This window comes from Tyto alba, unplaced genomic scaffold (assembly GCF_018691265.1).
Source record: "Tyto alba isolate M040663 unplaced genomic scaffold, T.alba_DEE_v4.0 Super-Scaffold_8, whole genome shotgun sequence".
Classification (NCBI taxonomy): Eukaryota; Metazoa; Chordata; class Aves; order Strigiformes; family Tytonidae; genus Tyto; species Tyto alba.
In genome coordinates, this window is record NW_024881329.1 from 5,065,895 (window position 1) to 5,089,412 (window position 23,518).

General features: G+C 40.6%; 1 protein-coding gene across 5 annotated transcripts; it reads right to left on the minus strand.

Moving 5' to 3' along the window:
* Positions 1–377: 377 nt before the first annotated feature.
* On the minus strand, positions 378–23,516 carry GTF2H1 (general transcription factor IIH subunit 1). Of its 5 annotated transcripts, none has more exons than XM_042784725.1 (15): positions 23,185–23,516; positions 19,123–19,291; positions 17,074–17,266; positions 14,492–14,654; positions 12,755–12,848; positions 11,861–12,010; positions 10,705–10,784; positions 9,193–9,323; positions 7,950–8,037; positions 6,540–6,628; positions 5,554–5,671; positions 4,598–4,688; positions 3,057–3,172; positions 2,069–2,161; positions 378–1,526 (listed from the first exon to the last, which is right to left on the minus strand). In XM_042784725.1, exons 2-15 carry the CDS (start codon positions 19,274–19,276, stop codon positions 1,440–1,442), a joined length of 1,647 nt encoding a protein of 548 aa, XP_042640659.1. In that variant the 5' UTR covers positions 19,277–19,291; positions 23,185–23,516; the 3' UTR covers positions 378–1,439. The 5 variants fall into 5 exon arrangements, with proteins under 5 accessions (XP_042640659.1, XP_032840756.1, XP_042640660.1 ...); XM_032984865.2 differs by lacking the exon at positions 23,185–23,516 and adding an exon at positions 22,424–22,596; XM_042784726.1 differs by lacking the exon at positions 23,185–23,516 and adding an exon at positions 20,842–21,007.
* Positions 23,517–23,518: the final 2 nt, after the last annotated feature.

Genomic DNA, 23,518 nt, shown 5'->3' on the forward strand with positions numbered 1-23,518 from the left:
TTAAAGAAAAACCCCCTCTTGCATAAATGGAGCAGCAGCACAGAACAAGCACAGACTTGGCTATACAAATACATCTCTTCATCTGTAGGAATTTGCAAGAATTATCCGCCCAACATCACATGATCATGTTTTAGCATCATACTAATGGTGGCAAAATGTAGTATGAAGCCATCATGCAGGCTAATGGGAATTTCTTCTGCCGTACTGAACACTGCTGTGCTTGCTTTGAATACATATTGTCACTCTGATTTGTCTTTGTAGTAAATGCATCTTATAGTCTTAACAGTCACGTTTAGTCAGAAGTAAAAAAGTTCAGTAGCCCATATTGGGCTCTAGTATAGTCAAGATGACAACAAAATACAAGGATGTCATTAAACTGCATATCTTATAGAAAACCAGGTTTACTTTGCATTTAAGTCACATTTAGTACAAGACAAGTTGGTCTGAAACTGTGAACTGATTCTATTTAGAACAAAGTATGGCACAGATTCCCAATATCTATGGACACTGTGTAAATAACACATTTTTTCTCTTTGCAATGATTATCAATTCGCCAAAAATAGTGTAACAGTCAAAAGGGAACAATGAGGGGAAAACAGTTTTAGAAGAAATTAAAAATGTCTAAGAATTTAAAATAAAAGACTTTTGTAAGAAACTTTATTTAACTTTGTTTTTAAAAATGCATTCTTTCCTCAAAACAAATGCCACCGTAAAAAAAAAAGATTGCAGTAGCACACACTTGCACTCAAAGGAAAACATGCAAAACTGATGGCTGAAAAAATTCTGCATAAAAATCCAAGACTTCAGGCAAAAGTTTGCCCCTATGTGCCTTTTGGGACCCCAGACCATAAGCAGCTTTCAGTGCAATGTCTCTTGCTTCCAATTAGTGGGGAAACATACGGCAGAAGCTTGTCTTCTGACAGCTACACTCTCCCAGATGTCTGAAGCAAAACCAGTCTCAGCTATATTTTAAAATATCATTGTTAAAACTGTTGCAGAAAGTACAAACAGAATCCAATAAAATGTCAGAATCCAGTGAGGAAAAACTTTTGAGTTCTACCCTGTGCCATACACTTCTTAAAAAAAAAAAAAGTTAGACAGAAAAACAAATTTTATTAATACACCCTCTTTAAATTTTTTATTTCTGAAAGCAGCTCTTTATGCAAATCAAAAGCAGTTCCTGAGTAACTGCAGTAAACAGTGTCTTTTAAATATTTTTGCGCCTCAGCTCTTCTGTTTTGGTTCTTCCTTGTTTTTCTCCCCAGTTTTCAAGTTTAATCTCAGTTCTTTTTCAAAAATGTGCAAGTTCAGTTAGCATCGTTTCCAGAAGTCCACAGCTTGCAGGTCTTCCTGCAGCAACTATAAGATCTGCACATATGCTAGGTTGTACTCCTATACCTATTGCAGATTTTGCTCTCAAACCTGTACAGCATGCATTTTCACGTCTTCTTCAGCATACGCCGGGACTGCCACGTATGGAACTTATTGTAGGCCGTCTGCAGCATCTCTTCTATATGACTTATCAACTGTTAAGAGAGAAAAAAAACAATGTCCCAGCTACTGGAAAACAGATCCCCTCCCCTCCCTTTGATCAGATACTCAGTTGGATTCTTTCTTTTATTCACTAAGAGCAATCTCACTAAAATCAGAGGCATGCCAGACAAGGGACTTTGAGGCTCTACTGCCAAGTATCTGTAGAGGGAGCGGTTCAGAGCGCTGCCAAGCTGAGAAGGTCCCAGGGAAGTGACACCTGATTGTGCTGTCTGGTCCAGTATTTAGTCTGTGACCACTTCAAGTCTGATGTGGTAGGAGAAAGTTTTGAAGTTGCTAATGTTCTGCTTCAGGATGGAAGTGAAAATTGAAACATGACTTCTTCCCCTTTGGGTAATTTCAAATTATAGTTTTTGAATGTTTCTGGTATTACTTAGCAAGTTATACAGGGAGAGAGACAACAAAACAAAAAGTTAAAATGCCTTAGGATAAGAAGCTGCAAAGCTACCATCCTCAGATAATTACGATTCAAATTATTAATATGCACCCATGTAACTAAAGAGTATTTTCCCCTTACATTTGTGCTTAAATACTGTCTCCGAATCTTTTCTTGGAATGGGCAGAGCTTTGTAACCTGAAATCTTTCCAAGTTGCTCCTCATTTTCACAACCTGAGAGAGAGACAGAAACCAGTATTATAATCACTTGCACAGAAGTTTCATTTCCTGTAACAAATTGTTCTCCAATAAAACACCTTGTAACTAATTCTGGGGGCTAATTTGAGTATACATAGTTTGAGGAAGAAGTTATTAAACTATCAGTCTCTAGCAATTCTTGGGCGCCTATTTATTTTTGAGGCAAGTGCAATATAACTGAAAATGTAGTGTGCCACTGATCAATATTACTTTGTCAGTAAATACAACAGGTAGGATATTAACAAAAAACACCTTTTTTTTTTTTTCTTCAGAGACTGTACTGTGGATTCTCAGGCCACATTTTGCAGTAAAAAATCCAACATATCTGAATGCAAATTTTTATCTTTGTGATCCATGTGAGGTCACAAGAAAGAATAGCAAGAGAAATACAAGTTACAATCCTATACCTGGTTGTAGACAGACATCTCTTCTCAAAGGCAACTTTGTTCTAAAAAGCGGTGTACTTTTTGAAGCAATGAGCGAGTGATTTTTGCAATGGGAAAAGAGTAAGGAAAACTTTCTTGTCACTGTGGAAGTTTTGTCTTAGAGCTGGGGAAGAGGGGCTTTAGTTTATGTATTTTAAACTGTCAATGAGAAATTTGCAGCTGGAATGTAGCTGACCATTCTATTTGAAACTAGTGTACAGCAACTGCTCCTGAAGGGGACTAATAGGCATGAGGGGAAATGGATGATTTTAACCAACAGCACCATCAGAATTACCGAAAAAAGTAATGTTTTACATTGTTGTGTGTCCTTCAGTTCTACGGAGAAGTGCTGCACTGATTTAAAGCATGCGTATTAGTTCTATACTTCATATTAGTGACAGTCATTCTAAACCACGATCTGGCCACACCGGGAAGCTCCACCTTACCTTTTCTTCTAGGAATGGCGTGTTAACAGGAAAGCAGGACCAGAAGTGACGTAGCAGTTCCCCTACTGCCACGTACAAGTGTTTTAGTTCAGACTGAACGTCATTTGGCACCATCTCTGCAACGGGAAAAAGATTTAGTCACATCACTCAAAACTATCATATGAAAAATGAGAACGTAAAGCTAATGAAGGAGTTCAGCAATATACATTTCTGCTAGATTCACAGAAAGGTTGGCTGGGAGGGAACACTGAGATGCCTCACACCCGAAGTAGGACTATCAGCAGTATTGGATCAGGTCAGCCACTATTCAGGGCTATAGGCTTGGAAGCTTGTGTATTGTATAGGGAGATCTATGCCAGGCAAAGAATGGACACCAAACTTATTCCAGGATTAGAAGCAGTATATTTGTATTCTTCTAACAGTGTGGTAGTACTGCTGCTGGGACAAGCACCTTGTTCTCTTCACAGCACAGTGCTAAACACTGTGGTGGGTACTGCAAGCTTTTCCCTCTCTCATGTTGGCAATGAGAATATGGTCACAGCATGCAGAAGATGAAAAATACAGGCAGGAACAAGGAACTGTATCCCAGATACTCTTAAAGAAAGGGTGACAGGGTTCAAGAACAGGGAAGGAACTACAATTGCAAAAACCAAAGACAAAAAGCGCAACAGTCATTGAGGATGACAGGAGCACAGTGAGCTGAACAGTCAATAGCAACCTCTAGGATGAGGCTGTTTCAAAAAAAAAAAAAAGTGCTCAGGCTCAAAGAAATGGAGTGTAGCACCCAGTATGTCAGCTGGGATGGGTAAGAAAGCCTTTTACTGCTTGTTGGCTCCTTTTCTTTCAGTACACAAAGAACCCAGACTTGCTTTTTCAGTTGTCTGAATTAGTTTGTGCTGCTTTTCAGACCAAGTAACACAAGTTAAACTGGAAAACTGTTATAAAACCCACCTTGTGAGAACAGGCATTCATCTGCTGTGAGACTAAAGAGAAGGGAACTCAAACTGGCCAGAACTTGACAACAGGGAAAGGGGTGGTTGGATGGAGATGTGAGAGGAGGGGTTGTCTGTTCTGCCGTTGCAGTCTACAAGAAAGTTGTCCTTTTTCATGGCAAGCTGTGGATCTTAAATACAGGCTGCAAAAACCTAGTTCCAGACAATTATCTAGACTTTGCCTCCTTAGAGCTTTCCCAGAATATGACTTAATTTTCTAAAAATCCAGACAAAAAAAAATAATCAGAAAAGAGAAATGCTGAACAAGCAAACCCCATTATCTGTAAGAGGACTTAGTATCAAGTGCATCCTTCATCACATGCTCTGTAAAATTTTCTCTCATCCACTTCCCTCAGCACTCATGTAGCCAGTCCCACCCTCACGGTGTGACTGAGTTGTTGCTGTAACCCAGTATTACTCCAGCTACATGTGTCCATAATTTCCTTTATCACTGTAACATATTCTAAGAGGTAGATGAAACAGCAAGCCAGGTACAGCTGTATAATGCAGCAAGATACGATTAAAGTATTACACATCCTAAATCCTTACGGTTTATGGCTTGCTGTGTTCCACCCTGCATAAGTGCTCCTCCAGGTGACAGGACTGCAATAGTGCTAGTAGCATCACCACTTGAAAGAACCTGAAGGGAGAGGGAACAAATATTTCCAATTACTTTTTCCAACAAAATCTTTTTAAAAAAGTTGCAGTTGACTCCAGTGGCAAAGATACAGTTGAGCAGATACAATGGAAGTTCTGATGAAGGGTCTGCTCTTCTCCAGAATTAGACATAGTGCCTTTAAGTGCTATAGCTCATGTTTTCAGTGAAAGCCTTCCCATTAATTACGGACAAGCAAACCTTTTCTTTACCTAGTATGTGAACTAGCTGTGCAGCTGCTTTGAAATGAGACTGAGAATTACTATACAGAAATGTGACATGTTCACAGTTGTGGCTGCTTTACTGAGGGCCAAATCTAGGTTTACTAAGAGAAGAAGCTCAGATACTGGCTGGGGAGATTGGCTATGTGGCTATGCTGCCCTCCAGTTGCCAGGACAGAGCTCCTGTGCAGCCCACAGTGAGATCTGTGTCCTACCTAAGCACATTTAGGAGTGAAAGACCTGTTCAGTTATAAACCTGCTTACTATGACCTCTTAATACCATTATATCCTAGATTTCAGGGGGTAAGATCAATAATATTGGCCCCTGCTTCATGTTGCATGACTGTTCTGCTTTGCTACTTTATACCTTTGCCATTTCCACAAAAGAACATGGTAACAGTAACTCTGAGTATCAGCAATGACTCTATTTCCTATTGGTTAGATTTTAAACAGGATAGCTCAAAAGGTATCGCCTAAAGTTGTAAAATACATCGAATAACATAAAACTATTGAAGATAATCACATGCACCATGAAAAAACTAAAATTCCAGTAGACACAAGACAGAAAATTATGCAGAAAACAAGATGCTAACATTAGGAAGGAAATTTTTTTGAGTATTCACCCATACCTGAGTTAGTTTGGGTACATATGCTTCCATTTCTTGCCTAATACTATGAAAAGAATTAATTATATCCTGACTGGTTGCATATTGCTGTGATTGAATTGGAGTTGGACCATGATAATACCTGTGAAGTGAGAAAAGGAAAGAGAGAAGCGTATCAATAGGAGTGTTGGTAGACAGAAGTCAAACTCAGCGGACAGTTCTTCAAGAGTTTCCCATTTTTAGACGCTTTACAACTATTGATGCTACTATCTAAATCTTATTTATTGACAAAGCAAAATACATTGCCACATAGGAAGAGGTTGGGGTAGGGATGGTATGGGTTCAAAACAGAAGAGCTTCTGTTCTTGAATCTGTGAGCATCATTTTGCTAATGGAAAGCTATCTGTGCCACCTAGTTCTGGAAGTATCGTCAGAATGGAGGAATTCACACCACTTTCGATTGAAACCAAGTTAAATGAAATTAAATGCACACTTGGAACTGTTGCCTTTCCTGTGCTCTCTCTCCTTTTTTGGTGTTACATCTATGGTTCTCAAACTCAAAAGTCTAGAAAACAAGAGGACTATAACTAGAAAAATACTAGATGAGTGAGCAGTCCAAACTATCCCGACTGTACTTTTTTTTTGCCTGGGGGTGGATTTTCCTTGGAATTGTATATATTTTCACATGTAACACAAATTTTTCCACTGTAAGCTGCAGCAAAGTGCTGAACTGTGAATACAGGTCTGTTAGACTTTCACAGAAATTACATGTTAAAGCCCTTCAAGTAGGCTTTTGGAGACTTAATTTGCCAAAAAGCAAGATGAAATCAAGATACAAATTTAAACAGGAATTACTTGGAAGCCGGTTTATGCAGGAGATCATACGAAGTTTCTAAACGTAGCCTATACACACTTGAAAGTGGCACAGTCGAGACTAAATCAGCTGATTCTGTGCAGGCTGTGATGAGAGACCTGCTAGATTGAGTGTGCTGAAATATTTGTTAACTTACCTATCAGACTTCTTTAAGTTTAGTGCAATAGTTTTAATGCTATTATTCTTTGCTAAATCTTCATATTCAATGGACTCCTGCAGTTTCACCTAAAAGAAGCCAAATAATTATACACATTACTAATGAGGACACACTTCGATGCAACTAGTGCTTTTTTCCAGTTCAATGACTTTGAGCAGAAGGGTTACTAAAGCCTTAAAGAAAAATGAAAGTGTGGAATGGTTCATGTCTACTCTCCAGAGGGAGCAGTGTCCAGTATTGCTTTAAGTGTGCAATTTGGAAGTCTTAGCACTACTGCTTTTTCTGCATATTCTGGCCAAAACTTGCAGTCCCTATCGCTTCCAAAAAGCATTCTGCTAAATGTAGATCGTTCTTTGTACTCTGTATTTATGTCCATCTATCTCCAGATTAGCAGAAATAGGAATGATTTAGTTAATGACTAGCATGCAGAAGTGTAAGACTAAAACCACAGTTATTACCCAAGCTATCTCGTGACAGTAGAGCTAGAGCATTAGTGGTGAGAGATGACAGCACAGTGATATCGGACTTTGTACAATGAGGAAAGTACTTTTGAAGTCTCCTAGTCTCATGCTACTCTTTCACTCCATCACATTTATTCTTGTCCTGGAATATTGTCTTCTCCCCAGTAAAAACTGCAGCTTTCAGGAAAGTCAGAGCTGTTGACGACTTCAATATTTAACAACACTTGTGTTCTACAACATTTTCTCACAAAATTGCCAAGTTTTGAATCCCCTTGGAAGTTTCTATACAGGCCGTCAACTCCAGCCAGAGTATTCCATTCAGTTTTGTAGCAATTACAGTACTCTTCCACTTTGTGAGCTGCTACGGGTAGTCTAAAACAGGTTCTTGCCCTGTATTTCAGTGCACTGTGCTTTCAGTTTAACCCCGCTTCAGCTTCTGACCTTAAGATGAAGGTTGCCACGTGCCAGTTTAATTATCCCCTCTACAAACAATACACTTGATAGGTTCATATTGGTGCTTGAACACCAATATCCCTTTCAGATGAACATTCTCTAGAAGTTTTCAGGTACTTGGGAAAAAAAAAAAAAAGGAGAGGGAAGGGAGTTGCTGGCAAAAATAGACCTGCACTGAATAGAAAGAAACAGATTTCTGAGTTCAGTCAGGAGCATGTTGAAAACCTTTTTCTTTTGTTGGACACCACTGAAGAGATAAATTAGAGCAATACTTCAAGGTGTAATTTATTTGTGTTTACTAGGAGGTACAAAGCTTCTTACAGGCCCTGGGGTTCTTATTCTATATGCTTCTAAGCAAAGCTAAGTAAATTTCCCTTTACATGTGTCATAAGACAAGAAAGGAACCTTCAGCAATCTTTTGAGAGACGAAGCTTCCTGTTTCATTCAATTAGAATTGCATCAGCTAACTTTATACCTTTTTCAATGGTGGCTGAAAGAAATCTGAATCCCTGGAGTTTCCATCCGTACTGCTGGTCTCACTGTAATGGTCGTTTTGTGCTTCTCTTAAAATAGAGAAACAGCATTAAGAAGAATTCACCTCACAGGAAACTTAAGATACAAGCTAGAGACAAAGTAAATACATACATTTCAAAAATTTTATATGCATGTTCACATACTGTATGTCAACTTTTTCCCCCTTATGTCTTCATTTCTAGCAGCTGATCTAGATAGAAGGAACCAACTCCACAAATAACCCTGTTTGTCAAGGAGGAAATTCACAGCAGGGCATGGTGCTTCTCCCTCTTTTCAGAAATAGTAGCATGCTAACAGTGCAAGTGGGACACAGCCAAATCTTGACTAAATTAGAAACATTTTGCATACACACTTATGCCAACCAGGTATTAGCAGAGCTACGGGAGCCCTGACATACAACTGTTTCAGAAGGAGAGCTACTGTTTTGTCTCTTTCTGAACTGAGAACCAGAAACACACATTACCCAGAAGAGATTGGTTAAGGTCCAGTGTTCAATTTGTGCAAGACAGAAGAACAACATGAGGGAGCACAGCTACAAAGAAGGAAGTATTTAATTAAGATATCTCACATGTAAGGTCTGTAGGATTTGGGTAGGGCAGTAATCCTTGGTGGTTGTCTATAAACCACTGTAAAGCAGACTTCACGTCAAACCCATTTCATGCCTCTTATTAAGATTCATTTGTGAAGTTCACTAAATATACATAACCACCTGATACTTTTTTCTTGGTCAGGGGCAGGGTACTGCACTGGAGGAGTCTTTCATCTGATCCACCCATGCCACGCTGTTCTTTTGCTTCCTCATTTACTTATGTCCATGTGCCCCAGCAGACCTGCTGCTGGAAGGCAGGCACCAGAAACTCCCTGCACCAGGCCTCACCTCCACATGGCAAACAGAACGCCACTTCTGCAGCCTTCACCAGGGATAGAGACCTAAGGCAGAAACGCCCTTCCGTTTCTTAATCTCCTCTGTATGATGACTCAGCCAAAAATAGCATTTGTCATCTCAGACAGCTCTGAAGAACTTTTATGAAGTAAAATGGAACTTAAAGGTATTTTCATTTCTAGAGCAAAATACTTAATTCATAAAAATTAAAAGGTTGGATGAGTAATTGAACATGTGTTTTCATTTTGGAAATTCCTTAAAATTTGTTACAAAAAAGCTTTTACACAGCATTGAAACTTACTGTTTCCTGAGGCCAGCTGCAAGGACCATGGCACTATGATGATTAAAGCGTTTTATAATGGCAGCATTGCTACTTTCTCTAGCAGATTTTGAGGCATTTGATGTGGAGGCCACAGAAGCAACACCATAGCCCTACAAAGAAAACAACGTTAGGTATCTCCTGCCCCCAAACCAGAAGTATGATTCTCTGTTTTTCACTGAGTCAGGAAGCCTATATGCCGCCACATCTGAAATCTACTGAGTAATATTGCATCATCAACTGAAGCAGTGTTTTCCTACCTTGCCACACCACCACCTTGAAAAATTTCCACATACTGTTTTATTCTGCTAACACTCGGCAGTTTAGAGGTGCCTGAGAGAAGAAAAAACTTCTTAAACAGATGGTTTTATACAACCATGATCTGTTAAAAGTAAAACAGAACTAGCTGAAAAAAAATTTAAGGATCACCTGTACAAAACAGACAGGAATTGATGTCAAGTAAGAGCTAGCAATTGTTTTACTGACCTCTTTTTAAAATCTTGTAGGACATCAGCAACTCACAGGCTAAATGACACCTGTCAGGAAGATGTGATACCACTAGGAATTCAAAAAACCTCAAGCCTTACTGTTGGCAGTGCTCCCCAGGTACCAGCTGGCTGAAGGCAACTCAGTTTACCCCATGCACAGTTTCATGCCTGCAGTTCACCAGCCTCAAAAGTGAACTCAGGCAGTTTGCACAGCACTTGAAACATACCTATCCCTAAGCTAATAGTCCAAGTTTTGGATTGTTAGCTTTGAACAACTCTTACAAAGAAACAAAACAAAAGAAAACAAAAAACCCTAACAAAACCAACCGAACGTAGAAATGCAGCATCAATTATTAATTAAAGTTCAGAAGTTTAAGTCAGATCAACTGCAGAAAAGTGCATCTTTAAGTTATTTCACATTATGGTACACCATTTATAACAATTGTTTGAATTTGTACTTGGAAGCAGGTAATCGTTCGTTAGTCATATTTTTAGCAAAACACGGTATTTAAAGCTAAACAAAGAAAACTGTATCAAGTGTCCTTAAAACTAAGCTGAATCAAACAAACAGCAATGTTCAAAGTGGGAACAAATGAAAAGACTTTCTCCTGTTTTGTGCTACTCTTCTGTACATTGTCACAGCTTCTAAAAGATAGGAAGAAACCAGAGTCCACTTTAGACAAAAAAAGCCATCCAAGTGAATGAGTAATTCTTTAAAAAAGGGAAGATCTGCTTTTATACTCAGCACACTAAGGCAGACAGCTGAAGCATACAGGTCCACGGGCACAGTCTCCACTTCTTTATGCACATACAACTGTATAAATGTTGACTACCCAACCGCTGGTGCAGCCTAGTAAGTGATGTGGTTTAGAATTAGTATTTGTAGGTATTTTAACAGGAGGAGGATCCACTTTCTCCTTAAAAAAACCTAAGGTGTGGGGGCTTGTGGGTTTTTTTGGTGTTTTTTTTTTTTTTTTTTTTTTTTTTTTATTCTCCAATTACTTACTTCATCTAACGATTTATCTTCCAAAGCTGTTAAGTCTATCAGGGGGTTTTTTACTCCTTGAGACACCATTGTTTTTAATCCTGTATGAAGCAAAGAAAAAAACATTAAAAACTATATCTAAACAAATAGAAATAATTGTGGGATTATTAGATTATATTTAACCTTTTACAAGGAGAAGACAAAGGTTCTGCAGATGCCCAAGTTTTACCGTGACTAGACCTTCCAACTGTTTTCAACGTTCCATTTAAAATAAGCAATTAACTTGGAAAGTTATTGTAAAAGATCATCCAACTAGTTAGTGCAGTTTTCATCAACTTACACATCACTGAATACTGTTTGGTAAAAAAAAGTAAGTTGAAGATGCAGTTATATTAGTTGCATTAGTGGGAACTGGGAAGCCTTAATTGTGTGTTTCTAATTCTGGCACTGTTTTGCTGCCCTGTCTTGGTTAGAATGGTAATTCATATCTGGTGATAGCTTTTACTTGTGAAGGGTTACGGATTCCTCATGGAATGCTTTCATTAGTCAGAATACGTATTAAGGAATGGTGTCAAGTAATCTCTAATCTCCACATTTCTGTATCATCACAAACCTAGCTCAAAAGTTCAATAAAAACTTAAGTCAGATAGTATTTTAAGATTTCACATTAAAAAGCCTGACCGAGAACAGGGATGGCAACTCCTCTGGAGAGTCTTAAACAAGATCCGTATTTGTCTATTACTAAAAACTGATTTGTACCAAAAGCCATACCTGTTGTAAATTATACATATACCACAAAACGAAGATTTATGTAAACAAAATTATTCCCTAGTAACTGATGGCACAGCATAATCAATCTAGCATGACAACATATTATGGAATTTATCACAGACTCACTGTTGCATGAGTTGTAATAAAACTTATTTCTAGTGCTATCACTTTCCAAAAGGCTAATTTGTTTCAAGAAAGGCACTCACTCTGAAACATGCTGAGAATAGCAAAGCGACAGCTAACTTTCAGTAACAATCTGTAGCTTTCACTTTACAGTTTGACAAAGAAGATGCCCAATTTTGACTTCAGCTTGCTAGGTTTACTAGATATACCTCTTGAGTGTCATGCTCTATGATGTAGCTAAGACTGTAGCAGCCTGCTGCAGAAACAAAGTCAAAAAGCTTACCTTTTTCATCCATTTTGGCACATTCTGCAAAGAGGTCTTTTGAGCCTGTATTGAGCCTGTCCCGATGGAAATAATGAGACTGAAAAAATCGTGTCCAGAATTCCCTCTCGGTCATGTTATGTGGAACGTTTTCTGCATATTTCATTTTTACTGTGAACAAAACCCATAATGATTACAAACTGTTCCACAAATCTTAATATGGTATTTTATGTAAGAATTTCCTTGCTCGCTTCCTTGCCTTCTGTCTAATACTACCTTCATTTATGCTGATTAAACGTAAGGAAATACAGTAGTTAAGCATGAGCGAACAGGTACTCTTTTATGCCCTGCAATACTAACTAATGCTTTGAAAAGAAATGCATGTAACGGTGTTCTGAATACTCGGATTTGAATTGCACACACACAATAAGTCTGATTTACCAGAGTTCCAGTTATTCTCAGAATGGATCTAGTCTTTTTAGCTAGGGACCAAAATGAAGTGGTGTCAGTGTTCAATATAGTGCAGGTGAACAATGGAAACTGTATTCTTTTCCTACGAAAGGTGATTTCATGAAAAATCAGCATTAATTGAAATGCTGAGTAGGAGAGTATTGTGGGAACCAAATATCTACCCATAATTTAAAAAAACAAAACAAAAAAAAAAAAAAAAAGGAGAGAAAAAGATCAATAGAACAGGTTAAAATGTTTTAACAAAATCAAGTTTTCATTTCAAAAGAATGTTTTAACACGTGCTTCTCCCCGTCCCTCAAACAAGTCAGGGAAAATCATCCAGAAGACTGAAGATACGGTCCTTTATACTTCCAGAAGCAGACTAATATTCTAGTCTTCCCACAGTAAGATACCAAAAACCAGATATTAAATGCATGTATTTGTTGTGTAAAGCGTTATTCTTACCTGCAGGATATGTTCGAAATATGGATTCAATTATATCTGAAGTCAAATTATACCTCAGACCATTGCAGCCATCTGTTTGAGGCCGTACATCAGCCTAAAAAAAGACAGACAGGGAGAAGAAACAGTCATATCTGAATGCCTTCTGTAACTGGAGAAGGAAAAGAACTGGCATATTGCAATCAAATTCTGCTGCTGCAGATAAAATGATCTCCTTCCTCCAATAATCCACAGCATATTTGATAATAAATAGGTATTTTTTGAATGAGAAATGCAAGAGCATGCATTAATTACTTTATTATACTTGCCACTTAAGGGATGATTCAACAAGTAGACCGTAAGCTTTAGAAGATGAAAAGCAAAGACCCTTCCATCAGCCAAAAGAAGGTATGCCTAGTTTAATATATCCTTGTTTCTGAGTAAAAATGGGCATGGTTACTGTACATGCCTAATCTTTTGTTGTTTTCAACGCTTTGTTGTTCATTCAGCAGTTCAGCTAGTGAATAATCAGTGATGATAACGAAGTGACAAATAAGGACTTATAACTCTTACACCTTATTTCCTTATACAGTAAAAGCATCTCAATATAAATGATAAATAACACTGAATTTAAAAACTGAGGGTAAGCCTTAATCGGATCTTGGAAGTTAGATCTCAGTGATCTCTCTAGGAAGCTCTGGAGCAAGCAAGCACTTAGTCCAATTCTTAGTAACAGGAAAAAGTACATGATTGCAAATGCTGCTTTCTTTCCTTCCTCTTCCTGTACACCCAAATTCTAATTTTTATACCACCTTCTTCCTAGAAAAACACTCTGAGCAGAGCCAGTTATTTTAAGTTGAACTAGGACACACAAGTATCTGAACTCATCTTCTTCACTAATGCAGAGTACATAAACACAATCAGTTATTTTAAGAAAGCTTCAGTTTTTAAGGTTTTGATTTTTTTTTTTTTTTTTAATGTTAAGGTGTAAGAATAATGGGAGACAGGAAACCACAGCAATCAAGTTTGTTTGGTAACTGATTCAGGTATTTCTAAGCATAAAAACTAAGTGTTTGTACAGAAGCTAAGTCATAAAAACAACTCCCACCTCCTCTTTCCCTCCCAAACCCTTGATGTGTGCACAGTCATTACAAAGGTGGAAATGGAATTCCAGCCGTAGAGTCATAATCTGTACGCGTTTTGCTGCAGAAGTAGAAACATGTTTCTGTGGGAGGAATCTGAAGATTGTATCTAGATTACTTTTAGACTTCACTGAGATTACTGAAGCATGATTTCTACAAATGGTTAACATTACCGAGAGAGATAAAAGGAGCTTTCAGATATGCAAGTTGTTCTTCAAGTAGCTGAAAGCAGGTACTGGTTTAAAAGAATTGGGGAGGGAATAAAGCCTTTTGTGTGGAAAGTCTCTGCAGCATCATTTATGCATGTCAATGCTGCAACAGATACTCTTTTTAACTTATTGAGTGAATATACTGTAATCTAGTAATGGTAAGTTCACCATTATTCCTGTTCTACGGAAGGCAGAGCAGCAGTATAAACATCTGCCCGTTGTCAATTTAAAGTTCAAATTGAACACCTTAAATTGACAAGCGATAGTCTAACAAGCATGGGGAGACATGTTAAGCTGAGGAACCAGGAAAGAACAACATTAAAGTATATGGGAATAAAGTAGGTGAGCAGAACTCTCACTTTCCTCAATTTGTTTGCTCTGAAATCCTTAAAGTTTGAGGTTCAACGTACCAGAAATGCTGCAGAGATGCCCACATCCTGCTTAGTAGGTGCTGCAGAATTATCCCCTGCATTCAGGCTTAAACGGTTGGCCCAGAATTCTTCAGCACTGATTACTTGGCTCACAACAAGATCTTTATAGAGCTGAAACAAAACAGGATCTTCTTGCAGCATTCTGGTAAAAGAATGTATTGAATAGAATTGAAATGCTGCAGAATAGATAGCTAGGATTTCCATAACTAACATGAGTTCACAAAAGGAACAGAAACCAACTTTTCTTTCAAATGCTGTGCATTTCTTAACAAGATTGTGTAAACAACAAACCTCGATAGCCATATTTGTCTCAAAAGGCTTAGGAAAGGACTAAAAAAATGTTTAAGAAATAGCATTAAATGCTAGAAAACAGTAATGCCTAAGAAAAAGTTAATGTGGGATTAAAGTCTTGTCCCAGAATATTCTGTGGTGCTCTTGTGTCTTTGCACATCCAGGACTAGAGTCTCTTGAACTGTAAAAGCACAATGAATTTTCTTGAACTTCCATAACAAAGGTCTCACGGCGGGGGGGAAGAGATTTCGGCACCATCCAATTCTTGTTTAAGATCTTAAAATTCAGTAGTTACGGGTGTCTCTTCTAGTGCAAGAATACAGATTATAAAATCTGCGTGGGATGAGATACCTTAAAACACACATTACCCTGAGTCATTTGTTCATTTATGTTTCTCTTGGTGACAGCAGGATCTCCATCTCCTATCATACGCAGCACAAGTGCTACAGAAACATTCAGGATCAATACTTCCACCAGGGAATAATATTTACAAAAGTTATCATCCAAATTCAAGTATCACCCTTACTGTCCAAAATGCAAAGAATGTATGGACCTGAATCTTCAGTTAATTCATGTCCAAGCAGCTTTTCATACAGCTGTGTACCTAATTTGAAACCCAGTAGGCTGTTTTCAGGGAAATGTACATGCGTGTTCACAATCTGTCAATAACCTCAGCAATCTTTAACATGTACCTCAGGGTCCTGATCATTTGCAAACAAAACAAAGGAATCTTACGAACACCTAGTACATAGTCTGGACTGAATGAAAATCTGTAGCTGTTCTAAGGATGAAGTAGGATGAGGTAGAAGTGAAAACTCTGTGGCAGGACATCCCTATTATATTTTAACCACCAAGGTTTTTCCAGTTTTTCTTGTTGGTATAAATATGGATTAGTGGCAATTCTTACAAATTAGTGCATCAGGAAGGAGTCTGTTTTTCTAATTACTTCATTAAAACTTGGAATTTTGGTACACACCAGACCCTCACGTATCAACAAATGGAGGAAGTACTACAGGGACTCTGAATGTAGTACCCTTCCAGCATGGGTTGAAACTTTTTTGCCTCATCTGTTGCAAATTAAGCTGATGAAGCCCCATCACTAGACTTGGACTTCTCATCATCAAAAGAACCTGTGACTGTGTATGTGCACAGATTCTGGTTTTCTGTAACTAGAAAAGCTCTTAATGCCACGTGGCATAATGCTGTAAAACTCCATTTAAGGGTACAAGGATTCAGAGTTAAGTCTGCCTACGTACTCAGTATTAATACTGTTAGAAATAGGGCATGTAGCATTAAGGAACCAGTATAGTAATAGTGCCAAAGCAGTCTGCACTGCTGTAGACCCCAGAGGTTGCTGCAGTACTGGAACCAGTTAATCCTGGATGTGGCAGAGCTTCAGCACAAGAGCTCTTGCACTTCTGCTGGGAAATCTCCTTGTAAAGATCCAATCTGCCCAATGAGGCAATACTCCTATGTTTTGAAAAACCTAGCTTCAAATTACCTAAGTTCAAAGCTAGAACAGTCTTTGAAACAGAAGCCATTAGATACCGGATCACAGCAGATGCTAGAATGAAGTGAAACTCATCTGGGGAGATGCAGAGAAGCATCCTCCATGGCCACAAGGACTGCTTTAACATAAACATTCTAAAGGAACGGAAGAATGTCTTAAAAGCCCTTTTGGGAAAAGTATTTAGGTCCTGAATGTCTTCTCAAAACAATCTTTAGAATAAACATCCTGTATGCCAAATAACAAATTACTGGACCTCAAGCAAGATGCATTAAAATACCTAGCAATAAACACCAGGAAAGAAGATCTGAGGGGGAAGAAGTTATACAGGGAGAAAAAAAAAAATTAAAAATATCACAAATCAAGGAAGGTGAGAACTTCTAGGAAAAAAAAAAAAACAAAAGAAAACAAAAAAAAACTTTCAAGCAGCTTTTCTAACTGATACATATACACTTAAGAAGACTGAAGAGACAGACTGCCAGTTGGATGCTTTCATCTCATAGCCACAGAGAGCAAAGACTGGGTGGCAGCCTTTACACCTCAAGAACGTGTCACTGAGAACACAAGTTAAATCTCAACATGTTACAATTCTGTAAGTCTCAAGGAACTGCCTCTAAATCGAACACCGAGAGATTTTTACTAGGGAAACAAATGCTGTATCACTAACAACGTTGCAATAACAACAATGGTTAGCAGAAATATACTACAGTTAGGTAACAATTAAAAAAACACCAGAAAAGCTTTCAGGCTTCTTTCTCTTTACCTGTTCTTCTCCTCAAGTTCTTTATTAGCTTTCCTTTTGAACTTGGGCAACAGTTGTTGAAGAAGATCCTTTACTGCATCTCGCTCCTTCACTGCTGTGCTTTCATTGGAGAAGTGAAAATTGGTTGTGTCTCCTGCATGCAATACTAGCTGAAGCTGAATTTTAGCTTTACCTTCTGGACTGATTTTCTGGCCTAGATAATACAGAGAGTATTAATTAGCAACAGACAGTAAGCTTATACAAGAAACTCTCTTCCCTAGAGTATTTGCTTATAAGCAGTTAACCTCATCATCCAATTAAACACCATTATCCTGTGTGTGAATTCCAGCCGTGAAAGTGGAACAGACAATCCTCCCCTTAAATTAGTTTGAACCCTGCACCTTGTTCTTTCTAAAACACAAGGCACTGACACCTGTAGCCTATGGCTCGGTATCCTTCAGCTGCTGCTCAGGAGCCCTGACTCACCTTTGCATCCCCCACATCCTCCATTAGAAAACTGCTGCAAATGAGATTGTCATCACCTGGACACTTTAACCTGATACCAATCCAGGCTGCTGGTGAAAGGTGACAACCTCATTCCATCTTTCCACTTCTTCCTGATGCCTTTCTTGTAGGCGTGTTAGCGTTCCTGCAGCAAGTCGAACAGGGGAACTGATCCAAATGAAAAGCAATCCCCTTTTGTTTTTTCCAGCTGGACCAGTTCCCACAGAAAAAGCGTTAAGAAAGCAGATGCAGGGTGGGGTAACAGCACGTCTGTTGACAGCAAAGGTACGCCGGTTCCCAGTGGCGTGGTAAGCGCGCTCAGCCACTGGTACTCCCAAAGTTGATCACCAATGCCTCCAAGGTGCTATTACACTCCCATGACTCATAAGGAAAACCTAACTCCTGCTTCCTTTCTCATAACCAGAGGGAGCAGAGGCGAGAACAACTACATTTATGGACTGTTTTGCTACACTGACTTCAGCGTAGCACTGTGAATGGCACTAACCTACCTTTGAATCTTAGCCTTTTCTCCAGTGCAAGTAGGAGACAGAACCCAGATGTCACCACTAAATCTCAATCTCTATTACAAATTTACAAACATCTCCCCATTTTTTTATTTTAGATGACGAAAAAGAGCATCTTTCATCTAAGTTAAAAAGACTTCAATGTCTATACATGTAAACATTTTAAACATAAGCTGTTTAAATGTAAGTAAGTAGCTAAATAAAACCTTCACAAAGTTGATTATTATAGGTGAACAGAGCTTTTAAACTCCTTATCACATTCATATTTAAGAAAACTGCATATTAGTTCTAATTCATCACACACACTTTTGATCATGCTGCAGTACTTGCATGTGACTTTAAACAGCAGTAATCACTAAACCTTTACTAAGTGACGCATACAACTTTCTTTTTATTCCTTCTTTGGCATTACAGCACATGGAATATGAGCACTAATTGGAGCCAGGAAGGCAGCACGCTATAGACATTTATTGTTCAGTTTTGACTTGCAAGTACCCTGCTATTGCAACAGCAAATGCTTATTCGGAATGTTACCCAAGTTCGGCCAAACTACAGAAGCTAGCACTGCTGAAGCTCTGGTCTGTTGGATGAAAATAAAACAGCGAGGTTCATTTTATGTGAAAACTGCAACAGCTTTAGATGAACAGTTTAACAGATGACATGCCAGATAGTTTCTGTGTTAGACCCTGAAAATCCTATACTCTTCCTCAAGCCTCCTCCCACCCTTCCCTCCACAAGCATATGGCATAGATTATTTTTCTGTTCAATTTATTGCAGAAGTTTGTACAAAGCTAATAGTAAATGCAGTATAACTTAAATATCAAAAGATTACAGAAGTTCTGCAGTCTTCAGCATTCTTAATAAACCAGTGATACTTCACCATGGTCCTGATCTCTGCTGCTACATACAGTCAGAGCTCCAGACCCTTGCAACCTTCCTCACTTCCCCACTAGTGTTTCATGGAAAATCAGCTTTGGGCTGTACTTAAATGTTCATTGAAATACTGACTGCTGAAGCTGGAATAGGAAAAGCGTTCACTTACATTTTATGTCTGCATACATATGGCTGACAGTGAATCGGTCTTTGCCTTCAGGTGCCCATGCTATCCTTTCAGCCATGAGGTACAGAGCTCCATCCTGCTTCTTCTGACGCACCTTCTTTACAATCAGTAACACTTCTTCAGATGACGTTGCCATTATGGCTATGAGGAGCTGTTAGAAACACACAGTTGAGCTGATTAGTATAATTATTTTTGCTGTAACTCTTTCGCTACTCCTATCTATATCAAAATATTACAACCTGTATTTACTTGTTACTGCCTACCTAATTTTTGAAACGTTCCAGATAAACGTGCTCCCCCGTCAGTGCAATCAGCAAATTTATTTCAACAAAATATTTCCAGGTCCCTAAATAATTCATCTAATTATATTGTTGATACTGCTTTTGCTCCAATAAAAGACCTGCAAATCTTCCATTTAAACTGATAACCAAATATTCCTGTTTTAATGTTCTTCACTGGTTTTTCAAGTTCAGAAGAATATTGAAGCTAAGCAATGACATAAATTCCAAATCTCCTCTGGCATTTGGCAGCAATTCTGTTCTTCAGTGTGAATGGTAGATGTTAAGTCATTTCAGAAAAGGGAAGGATATAAGGTATGTGAAAAATCATGGATTTTCAGTTATCTGTGCTAAAGATAAGGTAGCCCAGTTGCACTCCTGTTCTTACTGTTTTTTGCCCAAGACTTGAACAATGATTCACTTGATTCCAGCTGGCTGGTTTCCTACCCCTCTCCCCCAAAGTCTGAGGGACTAATGTTATACCTACTTCAACATGACGGTGATTCTGTCACCAATCTCATTTTGTCACCAATCGCCTTTTGATACTTGCTGCATTTTTTTCCCCAGCAGTCACTGTCATTCCTCTTTACAGGTTAACCCTACAGCCTTAAATTTCTCAAGAGATTAAGGACACTGCAAGTACGACTACATTCTACTAAAGTACTGTTGTACACCTATCAAAAAACTACATCTTCGGTATGTTTGCTGTACATGTTTAGTCTGTCCAACTGCTGTATTTTTTACATCATAAACTTTACTATTGATATGTAAAATAGTATTTTCAAATGCTGACGTGCATGGTTCATGTGCTTTAGAATACCTGTAATATTGGCTGGGGCCCACCTCAAACTTCAGACAGCAACCTGCATCAGCTATTGCAATACTAGTAGGTATCACAAAATGGTAACTCTAAGCATTTAAATGCTTATTTATTTATTTATTTATTTATTTATAAAAGCAGTAATAAAATAGGATATTTTACTCTGACACTCTGACAATCTGGACATTGGCATAGCATTCCCCTCAGCAAAAGTCTTACAAGCCCATCTCCAAGATGACTGAAGTAAATACTAACCAGAAAGACTTAACAGCAAAAGGGCTCTGCACTTAAGCGTCCGCTCTTTTGTCATTTCAGTCATCCAAAGCTTTGCCAAAGATTTCAGTGATGCTGAGCTGAACGTGGGGTTTCACATCAGCACCACTGCAGCAGTCACTAGAACACGCTGTGCCACATTTCAGAGCAGCCCTGCTAATACTTCTCTCTCAAAGAAAACTGCATGGCGTGATTTCAGGACTGTTTCCTAGCATAATCCATTACAGTCTCCCCAGCAGCATTATTCTCTTTCGGTGCTATTCGCACTACCATTTTATGTAGAGTTTCTTGTTGAAGGTCTGTAGTGTCTCATCAGCACCTTATCCTTACTGGAAAAAGGCAGCTGGCCACAGACCCTAATGAGACTGGAAACCTCAAGATATGCAAGACTGAGGATAGGATTTTGACTTTTTTCTCCCTTTGTTACTTTACAGTCCTTTAAGGTCATTATTATCCATTGCAGTAGAGACAAAGTCACAGAATGCAAAGGACTTAAACCTGTTCTGAACAGAAAGAAAAAATGAAAGCATTTCCATAGTTAGGCTCATTCTGATGCAAGTTGCTTTGCTTTTCTACCATGCTATTTCACCCACCTACAACCAGTCTTTCAACTATGGAAGAAAACGACCAGCAGCTAGCAACTTCTCCTTTACATCCACGGTGCTTCTAGCCCAGTACCCTGCAGTGTGCAATTTGTGAACTCACAGTTATCCCACAAGTGGCTCATTCTACCTTCTGGGAGGGTGAACACACTCACTGCTGTTCTTATTTATGTCATTGCCGTGCTTCCTTTTTCATGCAGTAATTTACGGCAGCAGTAGGATGATACAACTCACAAGCACAGTAAGCATTACCCAAAATGGAGAAAACCCCAAACTGTCTTTTGAACAGTATGTCAGAAAGAATTAAGTAATACTAATAATCAGGATTTAGCAAAGGTACCATCTTTCACTAATGAAAACAAGATGGCTTCTTGTCACAAGTAGTACAGGAAAAATTCTAAAATAGAAATCTCGGCCAGCTGCTAGAGAAGAATGAGGATGGTCTCCTACCCACTGCAGAGGGGAAGGCTACGTCCTCCCTACGCACACACAGTACACCAGTCATTTTCTTTTCTTTTTGGACACTTAAGGCTTACTATGCAGAAAGGCGAGAGCCATCAATGATCTATTCATGCCTGCCCAAATCTCATAACCTCTGTATTTAACAACTGAAGTTTCCAGGAATCAGCACTGTGGATGATGACACTGCTGCTCAAAGGGGCAAGAACTGCAACATGCATACAGAGAAATTCTGTTATTTTACAGCTTTAAGTGGTAAATTTAATTTGCTGCTAAAAGGAGCAGCATTAGCATTCATCAGCTGCAGATTTTGGAAGACAGACCTTTCTCTGGTTTAAGTATCTTCCAGAATAGGAAGGTCATTTTTTATTTTAAATTCTCCAGAAGTAGAGCTTTTGAAGTCATGGTTAATACTTCTGAAAAGCACTTGGATCAATCAGCAGCCCTAACCCATGGGGTATGACTCCTCATCAAGCCTGCCCTGAGGATGTTAATTTCAGCTGCTTTTTTACAACTGGCAAGGTCTATCCGGCAGCTTCAGTGTCAGCATAATACAACAAAAAAAAGAGAAGATCCTGTTTGCTTATCCACCTATAACCCCTCCCTTCCTAGCTCTGTAGGAGCAAATGCAGCTTCTCGAAAAACCATCAAATTCCAACAGCTACCCTTCCTCCAATGCAGCAGCTCTTCCTAACCACTTTTAAAACCAGGTACCTGTCTTCTCTGTTCCTTACAACACCTGCTCTGAACGCTCTCCCATACCAGCATTTCATTCCAGTCCCTTCCCGCATGCTTTTGCCAAGCTCTGAGCAGAAAGAAAGGGAACCTTTACACGTTTTAATAATCCTGACCTGGTCAGGGTAGGCACAGGCTGACAGGTAAGCTCCGATGGATTTCACGAGGGCCTTGCTGCTAGGTTTCCACTCCCCACAGGGAACAGCAAAATATCCACGCCAATGGCCCAGACGGAACCGCAGTGGCACGGGGATGCAGCCAGGCCCCGACGGTTGTGCCACACAGCCCAGGAAGCCGCGGGTGGGGCCGGGGGATGGCAGAGCAGCACCGGCGTGCCAAGCGCCGCTTGCCTCGGGACACGGGTGGGCACGGCGGTCAGCCCAGGGAATCCACAGCTTGCGCCCCTGAGCCCACCCGAAGGGTCAGTCCGGCCTCCCACCGCCACCCGCATCGCGGGGAGCGCCGCGGAGCCGAAGTGGCCGGCGGACACCCCGCGCGGCACCGCCTGGGCTCTGTCCGGCTGCTGGCGGCCGCGGCCCGGGACGGCGGTGCGAGGGCGGCTCTTTGTCTACCGCCCGCACCCGGGTGAAGCCCGGTGCCCGCCGGCTGCCGCCGCGCCGCTCGGTCCCGTCCCTCGCGGGGCCCGCGGCCGGCGCCTCGGCGGGGAGCGGACAGGGAGGAAGAGCGGGAGGCCAAAGGCCGCCGCCGCAGCGCGCCCCACCGAGCCGGCGCCCCCCCCGCCGCCGCCGGGGAGAGAAGCACCGGGGCAGCGCGGCCGGGGGGGGGGCGGATCGGGCCCCGCCACCCCTCACAGACACAGACACGGGCGGAGCGCCCGGCGCCACCTCCCCGTCCCCCGCGCCGGCGGGCTCCTTACCGTGCGGGCGGCGGCGGGGCGCTGCTCCGGGCCGGTGCGCTGGCTGGTGCCGAGGGGCAGCGCGGGGCGGGCCCGGGACGGGAGCGGGCGCTACGGGGGTCGGGCCGCCGCCGCCACCGCCGGGGCCATGGGGCGGGCAGCGGGCGGGCACGTGACCGGAACAAGCTGCGGGGCGCTGGGAAGGCGAGGGAGGGAGAAGGCAGCCCGCCTCACGTGATAGGGGAGCGGGCCGGCGCGGCGCGCTCCCCGCCGTCACGTGGCGTGTGCCGCCCCCCCCCCCCCCCCGCCCGTCGCCATGACACTGGCGGGCGGAGGGGGGGGGGGGGGGGGAGCG